The 8,999-nt window shown below is 46.9% G+C and overlaps 1 protein-coding gene across 1 annotated transcript; it reads left to right on the top strand.

Annotated features, from left to right (window-relative positions):
- On the top strand, window positions 1-7,030 carry pus7l (pseudouridine synthase 7 like). Its single transcript, XM_030342203.1, has 9 exons — window positions 1-988; window positions 1,462-1,621; window positions 2,426-2,636; window positions 3,211-3,309; window positions 3,670-3,751; window positions 4,161-4,326; window positions 5,249-5,369; window positions 5,591-5,644; window positions 6,547-7,030. The coding sequence occupies exons 1-9, from the start codon at window positions 181-183 to the stop codon at window positions 6,913-6,915; spliced, it is 2,070 nt and encodes a 689-aa protein (XP_030198063.1). The 5' UTR covers window positions 1-180; the 3' UTR covers window positions 6,916-7,030.
- The last annotated feature ends 1,969 nt before the right edge of the window (window positions 7,031-8,999 follow it).

Below are 8,999 nucleotides of genomic sequence, written 5' to 3'. Positions count from 1 at the left end.
CGGAAGAACAGCGCTCTGCTTTCCACATGGGGTTGTTTACATGCTGTGTGAAGTTCTTATTTATTAGTAGTAATTATGACCATCTATCGTTTGTATGAACGTTTTTATTGCATGCTGTAATTCATTAGTTTTCTCATGACATATACATAATCGGCATATACTTTCACAGCTATGTGAACAATGGACTCTGGAAACAGAATGAAACAAGTGTGTGTTACTGACGTTCCCAACTGCTTCATATCCGACCATGAAGGCTTTACTGGGACGATCAAAAACTATACTAAGGACTTTGTGGTGACGGAGATAGATATCCATCAGCAGTTAGTCAACACATTAGTCGTAGGTCCTCAGGGTATCGATCAGCCCAGTCCCGATGCCTTTCCTGCGAAGAGCAAAATAAACAAAAAATGCAAGCAGGACAGCACGATCTTCCCACCAGACATCGACCCTTCCAGCTTAGTGGATCTGGACCTGAGAACACTGTTGGGTCTCTCAGTGTACGAGGAACTGGAACGGTTTCTAATAACGACGCAAAACGACTCTGACACCAAGAAGGATGAACTGAACCCTCAGACCCAGTCCCCGTCCCCAGACATGTCTCTTGGGTCTTTCCCTGAGAAACACCAGAGAATGGCTGTCCACCGTGCCCTCCGACATCACTTCCCCTCCTTGATGACCGTCACCCATCAGTTTGAAATTAAGGTGAGGGACAACCCCGACTACCGGGAGCTCTCCGGGTTGGTCACGGAGGAGGAGTCGGAGGAGTTTTTCCGGTTCATCGATGCCAAAGTGTCCGGCTCGACGTACACCTTTAGGCCCGACGAAGTCAAAGACCGCCGCACCGCCGTCCATCATTTCCTCAGTCGCAGGTTCGGCAAACTGGTGGAGACCAAGAGCTTCAACGACCCGGGGGGCACTGTTATCTCAGTGCGGCTGAGGCCTCGCAAAAGGACCAAAGATGACAGTGTGGAAGAGGAGGTGTACACCGGTTTGTCTCATCAGTCTTCAAACACACGTCACAAGCCATGTCACTCACAACTTGTCCATGCTATCTTAAACAAAATCGAAAACAAAAAATATATAATTTTAGAAACACTAGCATGAGGGTTGGGGGTTACAATTTAAGGTAATTAACTCTTGGTCTTTGGAAGAATTTGCTCCAGAAAAACAGCATCTACGGACCTAGCCTTGTGAGACCATCCAGATAGATATCAACGTCTTGAGTATCGCAATTATCCAAAGTGAGAACCGATTATTAACATGCAAGATCAGGATGGTTTCATTAGGATGGATCTCCTTAGGAGCAAACGTTTAAGTGTTCTCAAGGGTAGGGTCCGTTCTAGACGGGACAACGGGAAGGAGAAGCAACCCGCCGTGCACGTCACAGGTTCTGGGATTGAATCCGGGCAGGGGTCTGTCCTTCTGCTGTTTGCTACATATCGTCTTCTGTTTCTCCCCCAGCCTTCACACTGCGTAAGGAGAACCTGGAGACTCTGGAGGCCATCAGCTACATGGCGGCCACGCTGGGCGCCTCGGCCTCGGACTTCAGCTACGCTGGCATCAAGGACAAGCGGGCTGTCACCTACCAGGCCATGGTGGTGAAGAACGTGCCCGTCAGAAGGTAGGCCTACGTCCTGCGGTGAGCTTGGGGTTGATGCTGCTACTACTGGGTCCTTCTGGATGATCACCCGTCATCTGGTTTGATGCACATTGACGGGAAGAAGGAAAGATATGTGCACTCACGTGGTACTTTATTATTGATTGTTATTGAGGCTTTGGGTAAGAGGGAATTCAATTGGCGCCCACTCGCTCGCTCAGTTAGTCAGTCACATAAAGATCGATAGATGGATAGATACCAGTAAATAGACAGACATATAGATACCAGTTGATAGATAGATAGATAGATAGATAGATAGATAGATAGATAGATGGATGGATAGATGGATAGATAGATGGATAGATAGATAGCTATAACTAAAGACATATAGGCCTTCCAGTAGATACAAAGACAGGAAGATAGATAGAAAGACAGACAGACAGATATTTCACAAGAGTTATCTTCCTATGGAAAGAAGGAGTATTTCTGTCCTTGAGTAATTTCTTGAGAATGCAGAGTCTAAGAGGAGCGGTTCTCGTAAGAGCTCTTGCTTAAGCTGCAATTACAAATCCAGGAAGCTGAGCAAAGCAGACGATAAGCCCTCCAACATTTTTTTTCTTATATCAATGAAGATACCTTATTTTATGTGGTTTGAAGCAAATTGATAAGAGATAAATTGAAAATAACAACTCAAACATCAGTTATTGAAGGCTAAAGCTTTGGCTGAATGTGATCCCATACTTCAGGTCATTATGCTCCGGCTGTAATAAATCTCTGAACCGCAGTCTGAGTTCTGAGTGCCTTTTGGTCCTCCCGTCTTGCCGCCAGGCTGACCGAGAAGGTGGCGGAGCTGGAGCGGCGAGGGCTCCGCGTGACCCAGGTGCGGCCCGCCTCCGCGCCCCTCCACCTGGGGCGGCTGGCAGGAAACCACTTCGACCTGGTGGTCCGCCACCTGAGGCTGCACGCCGACGGCGACCGGCAGGGGGGCGGTCAGAGGGGCGTGGCCGACGCGGTGGAGCGGGCCGTGGAGAACATCAAGGTGAGGGTTACGACCCTTCAGGAACCCACGCGACGGAGTTTGGATTCTGGGTTGTTGGTTTGTTTGCCATCCAAACATTTGGGAAGGACAGTCTAGTAGGTAGGCTGTTTGACTCCCAGCAGAAAGGTTCGTGGTTCGATCCCCCATGTCCGCCTCTCATAAGCATCTGATCGATTTTACGGACGTGCACACGTAGTGCACGTCCGCAAGTGTCTAGGGTACGTCTTCTTGTTGAATGGACTTTTATTAGAACAGTTTCACTCACCGTGCTGAACTACATCAGGGATCGAACCATATACCTTTTGCCTCGGAGTCCAACAACCACTCCAAACTATGGTAAATGTTAAATGGACTGCATTTATACAGCGCTTTTCTTACCAGTGGCCACTCAAAGTGCTTTACATTCATGGCCACATAATCACACAGTCATAATTACATTCACCCACCGAGTTAGGGTAAGGTGCCTTGCTCAGGGACATCTCGACATTCCTAGGAGGAGCCGGGAATCGAACTAGCAACCTTACGGTTTCCAGTCAACCTGCTCTATCTAGCTTGTTTGGTTGTGTCCCTGCAGGCCAGAGGGTTCGTCAACTACTACGGACCGCAGAGGTTCGGCATCAGCCAGAGTGTTCAGTCCGACCGCGTGGGACTGGCCCTACTGAAGGAGGACATGGTAAATATGACAGAGGATCTCTTTTGTCTTGGGCCTTGGTAGACGTAGCCGTCTCACCGCGATCAGCCTTAAACCACCAGACATTACGATCTGCATTTTTGGTTTATAAATACGCTGAATAGCGAAAATCATGTTTAAACTTGTATAAAATGCAGTTTCAGTTCTCTGCTACTTCCTCAAGGTACGTTTTACGAGTTGATCAGCACAAGTGAAACTTTTTCCAATTATTGTTATAACCTAACAGGTAAAAAACGTCTCACGAACGTTGCTGTATAATAAGGGTTTTGAAGCACTTTGGTTCGATCGATCGAACATGAACATACAGGTCTTAAATCACAACCGTGATTTGATGTCCTTCAGGTGGGGGCCGTTCGCCTGTTCTTCACTCCGGAAAACGGAGACGAGCCCCACAACCAGGCCAAGAGACACTTCATCCAGACCGGTACGGACTAGTAGATTCATGTTTATTGTACCCAGACTGTACCTGAATGTGCCAGTGCTTCTGAGCCGATGAGAGAAGATGAGGGTTATTGGTGTTTATTGGTTTCTCTCTCTCTCTCTCTCTCTCTCTCTCTCTCTCTCTCTCTCTCTCTCTCTCTCTCTCTCTCTCTCTCTCTCTCATCTCATTCCCCCCTTCTGTCCGTCTGTAACTCTCGCTCTCTCTCTCTCTGTCTGTGTCTCTCCCTCACCCGCTTCTCTCTCCTTATCCCCCATCTCTCACTCCCTTATCTCTCTCTCTTTGTCTCTCTCTCTGTGTCTCTCTCCCTCATCTCTCACTCCCTTATCTCTCTCTCCCTGTGTCTCTCTCCCCCATCTCTCTCTGTGTCTCTCTCCCTCTCCCCTCCACCCAGAGAACGCCAAGGAGTCCCTGGTTCTGATGCCCGCCTCCAAGGCCCGGGAGAGGCTGATGCTTAGGGCCCTGCACCGGTACGGCCCTGGTGCCGACGGCTGCACCCGGGCCTGGCTCAGCCTGCCCCACGGCATGAGGGTCTTCTACCCCCATGCCTACTGCAGCAGGTGAGGGAGAAGACCGCCTCCCGCAACAACTCCCACTTAAGTCTATCACATCTTAGGGTTGGGCGATCAATCGAATTTCGATCTCGATCACTTTATTTTAATTTTTTTATGTTTTATAGAAAGCCCAGAACAGCTGGCTACATATCGGTACATTATTTTAGATTTGAACTTTTTGTGTGATTTTTTTAAGTTCTCAGTTGCAATGTGTTTTTTGGGAGGGACATGCTGCCTAAATACATCATGTTTTCAAACTCAAAAATAATCGTTTGAATAATCGTGATTTCAATATTGACCAAAATAATCGTGATTATGATTTTTTCCATAATCGAGCAGCCCTATTTTACCAACAGTTGTGAGTGTGGTAAACCATTACCAGCCTACCCAGTGGACTGAAGCAAACGTTGTTCATCTATCCAGCACAGATCTAGGTGGACACGCCCACTAGTGACGTCAAAAAACGCAGATTTTCAAAACGGCTTGTAACTGCTAATCACAGTCAAAGCTGGTGGTATGATATGTCCCTTTTAAGATAACACAAACTGTGGTTTATTCATCCCATTCAGGGAATTTCGGGATACATTGTAATTTGTTTCATTGGACACTATTATATTTATTCAAGGTTTAACCGATCAATTCTATTGATTAATGTGAGGGATTATTGCATTCTTTGACACAAATAGATTACTGTCTTTGGCGTTGTCCAATGTCCAATAACACTTCGCTGCTGCCCTCTAGTGGAGATTAGAATACATTTGGTTTACCCAAATTGTCTGTAACCTAAAACTCGTTAGCCTGTTGTGTTGTAAGGTGCTTGTTGACATTTACTGCATTCAAAATGATAGTAAAACTAAATGTATCTGAGTTGTTGGTACTTAATTCAGTTGATCCTGATGTTGATGATGTGCGTTCCTGTGGTGGTCAGGGTGTGGAACGATGCTGTGGCCCACCGATTGGCTACTCTAGGCCACGCCCCCATTCAGGGAGATCTGGTTTGGCAGCAGCAGGACCCGCAGGGCGACATGGGCGAATCCAACCCTCCACAGGTAATACACCTGGCAGGCAACCCGGGTTCGATTCCCATCTTTGCTACATGTCAATGCTTCTCTCTTTTAACCCCCTCTTCACTGCCCTGCGCATAACTCACAGATAAATTAAAAAAATAACAATTCACAACACAATGGAAAATAACGGGCCGTAGAAAATGTGTAAATATGAAATGACATACATTGGTGATCTATAAATCATGTTATTTGTCCCTGTCTAGATTCATGTGGTGAGCGCTGAGGAAGAGAGAGATGGAGTCTACACACTAGCCCAGGTATGAACACAACCTCCCTGTTGAATCCTGAATGAACTCAATCAGTCATTACTACTCATTATTCTACTTTGTTTAAGAGTGCTTGATTCTGATTGGCTGGGATGAGGGCATTGACCTGGCAGGTTGCCCGCTGGCTTGTTGGTTCTACTTGCTGCTGACTGAGCACAGCGTCATCAAATGGTAGATCAATACGCCGCTTGTATTTCAGCCTTCAAAACGAGAGCTGGTAAATTGTGAAAAATGCATTCAACTGTAGTCGGAAAACGCGGTAAGGTTACCCGTCCACGAGCCGGGCATATCAAACTGTTTATTGCCCTGCCTCTCGGTGATTATCCCTTACGTAATAACTTGACACCACACAGTTGCTTTTGTTTGTTTTGTTGTTCTTTTTCAACAAAGAAATTTTGTCACACAACAAAAGCTACTCTATGTAACAACGGTTTGTTACACAGTATTTGTGTTCACTCCACTTTTGTTTGTATGATTTGATTCATTCCATCCTTATAAGTCACTCGTGATAGAAGCCTTTGCTAAACTACAAGATGTTGCTGTAGACTGAAAATAAAGCAGCAGTAAACTCCGTCCGATACAATCCAGGAATATGAAAAGAATACAAAATCACTACAGGTGTGTTATTGGTTAAAGGTGACATATTAGATGCGTGCTGGATAGATCAGTCTACCAGCCTACCCAGTGGACTGTAGCAAATGCTGCTCATCTATCTGTCACACATCTAGGGGTACACGCCGAATTGTGATTTCAGAAGAGGCCGATTTTCAAAACACCTTGTAATGGCTCACACACCCACACCAGGTGGTATAATATGTCGCTTTTAAACTAAGTCCCTAGTACTGCTCTTATGAGAGTTGTGGCCCATGAGAGTTGTGGTCATCGGGAAACAGGTGGTGCTTCCAATGCCGGGGAACACCGTCACCTACCCGCAGAACGCCATGGGGGCGTGGTACCAGGAGAGACTGGCCGGCGACGGCCTGGGGGACGCTCGCTTCCGCATCACCGGCCTCAAACTCAACCTGCCGGGCTGCTACCGCCCTCTGGTGGTCACTCCGCGCAACATCACCCATCGGCTGCAGGAGCGACGGGAGGAGGAGAAAGAGGAGGAGGAGAGAGGAGGTGAGGGGAGAGGAGGTGAGGAGATGGCGAGGAGGAGGGAGAGTGAGAAAGCACCCCTCACCCTCGTCCTGAACTTTGACCTGGTGAGCTCCAGCTATGCCACGGTGTGCCTCCGAGAAATGATGAAGTGTGACGTTTAATGCCGTTCAGATCACGTGGGATTACTCAAACGGGATTTCACATGGTTCTCTATTTTGTTATTTGGATCATTTCGATGTTCTGAGTTCGCTCAAATAAATAGAAAATATTTTCGAATTGAGTGTGCTTTATTGCTCAGCTTCCACTGTTACAAGTACACGCAAATTCATCACGACCAGAACATCCAAAGACGTTGGCCATATTTGATGTAGAGTGCAGTAACGGCCACTAGATGGCATTAACATACCACATTTAATTTGAAAGGATTTTCTTAACTTCCTAAAGTGAATAAATATAACTAGTACTGACAACACATCAGAATTAATTGCAGCTAAATGTTTGCAGTTAAAACGCACAGCATACCAATGCAATTCTGATTTATTCACACCGCAAGCCAGCATTATTCAAATTGGAACGAAATGGATACAATCCTGTCTCCTCTGGCTAATTTATGGATAGTTTTTACATGAGAATATTCAAATGTAACCGCCCATAAAGTCCCACCTAATGAATAACCTCATTGTATGTCTTTGGGCTGTTTGTAATCCCTGTGATTCGAGGTAGTCGTATGTAGGAAGCAGCTGACGTAGATCTAGAGCCGGGTTATGACTTACCCACAGCATTTTGAGTCTCATAGCTCTATTCTGTATTTATCGTAAAGTGCTCGCATCTGTTTCTCAAGGAAACCTCTTTAAGCTCTTCACGTCTTTTCAATTTAGCGATTTTACAGTTTCCAGGTTTTTTCCCCCCCTTAAATCAGCAACAAAAAGAAGATAGAAACACAAAGGGAAACATTTATCTGCCTCCTTGACAGTCTTTGTAGGCCTACTGTGCTTGCAAAATTATAACCTCTTGCTGCTTGTAACACGTCGTTTCAAACACTTACTTCACTTCTTTGACGATGACAGCGATGAATGTTGCCGTTTTTTTTCTGTCACTTCTCCAACTGCTCTAACAGGAGTCACATGTCGGGGGAATAACACCCTATTACGTCTCCCTGCGGTGAAATAACAGCTCTGCGTCCTTCTTAGTGGCTTCTCCTCCCCCCATGCCCCCACCACGGCCTCATCTAAGGCGGCATGTGGCTCAGGAGGTAGAGCGGGAAGGTTGCTAGTTTGATCCCCGTCGTCTCCTAGCTAGAGCGTCAAGGTTTTTCCCGGAGCAAGACGCCTCGCTCTGACTGCTCCCGACGAGCTGGCTGTCGCCTTGCATGGTTGACACCGCCGTCGGTGTGTGAATGTGTGCATGAATGGGTGAATGTAAGTGTGATGTTGTACAGCGCTTTGAGTTTTTTTTTTAATCTACGAGACACCATTAAACAAGTTCTTAACTTCCCTTAACGTCCCCCCCTAAACCATCTCCAGCCCAGTACGGGGCAGCCCATTAACGGCAGTCCGGTCGGCCATGTTGTGCTAGCCTAATAATAAAATAAATCAAAGCACCCCACAGGCTCCCCCCGTCTGCATTAAGTTGTCAGCCTCACTTATTCGGAGACACAATATCCTTGAGCCTTTGCACTGCGAGAGCTGTGCCAGATTTGTTGCCTCCGTCCAACTGGTGGTGGTGGTGGTGGTGGTGGTGGTGCTGCTGACTGGTGAACTGGTATTGAGGGGTTGGTGGAGGAGGGGGGGAAATTAACGAGTCCTTGAACTCACGAGTACATCATTCAACGACCGCTTTCTCAGCCACTTCCTGTCGTATAATGGTGAATGTCTTTCAAACCCCCCCCCTCCCCCCGGGTGCCCACAGCTGTCCTGAGTGTTCCCACACTATCAAAGGATGGGGAACAGTTCTATTAGTGACTAATCTGTAGCGTGAGTAAGTAGGCCGACTACATGTTAATACACCACCACCACCACCACCCCTCCCCCTCCTCCTCCCACTCGCTTTGCTGTGATTGAAGACATCTGTAAGCCGTCCGGCCGCGTTATGTACATCGTTTGTATGCGTGCACATCAATATCCATAGGTTAGCTGGAGAAGTCACAGTGAAGAAGTAGCATTGAAAAAAACAAACGGGTAATGATGGTGCGGTAATTGTAGTGACAATTCAAGCCACTAGGGGCTGTTCGTGGGAGGCCGCACAT

This window comes from Gadus morhua, chromosome 19 (genome assembly GCF_902167405.1).
Source record: "Gadus morhua chromosome 19, gadMor3.0, whole genome shotgun sequence".
Taxonomy (NCBI): Eukaryota; Metazoa; Chordata; class Actinopteri; order Gadiformes; family Gadidae; genus Gadus; species Gadus morhua.
This window is presented reverse-complemented; position numbering and strand designations above follow the sequence as displayed.

Excerpts from the sequence above, each read along its gene's own strand:
- pus7l (XM_030342203.1), top strand. The coding sequence starts at position 181 with ATGGACTCTGGAAACAGAATGAAACAAGTGTGTGTTACTGACGTTCCC. Across the intron at positions 989-1,461 it reads GGAAGAGGAGGTGTACACCG|CCTTCACACTGCGTAAGGAG; the intron begins GTTTGTCTCATC and ends TTTCTCCCCCAG. Across the intron at positions 5,370-5,590 it reads GCGAATCCAACCCTCCACAG|ATTCATGTGGTGAGCGCTGA; the intron begins GTAATACACCTG and ends GTCCCTGTCTAG.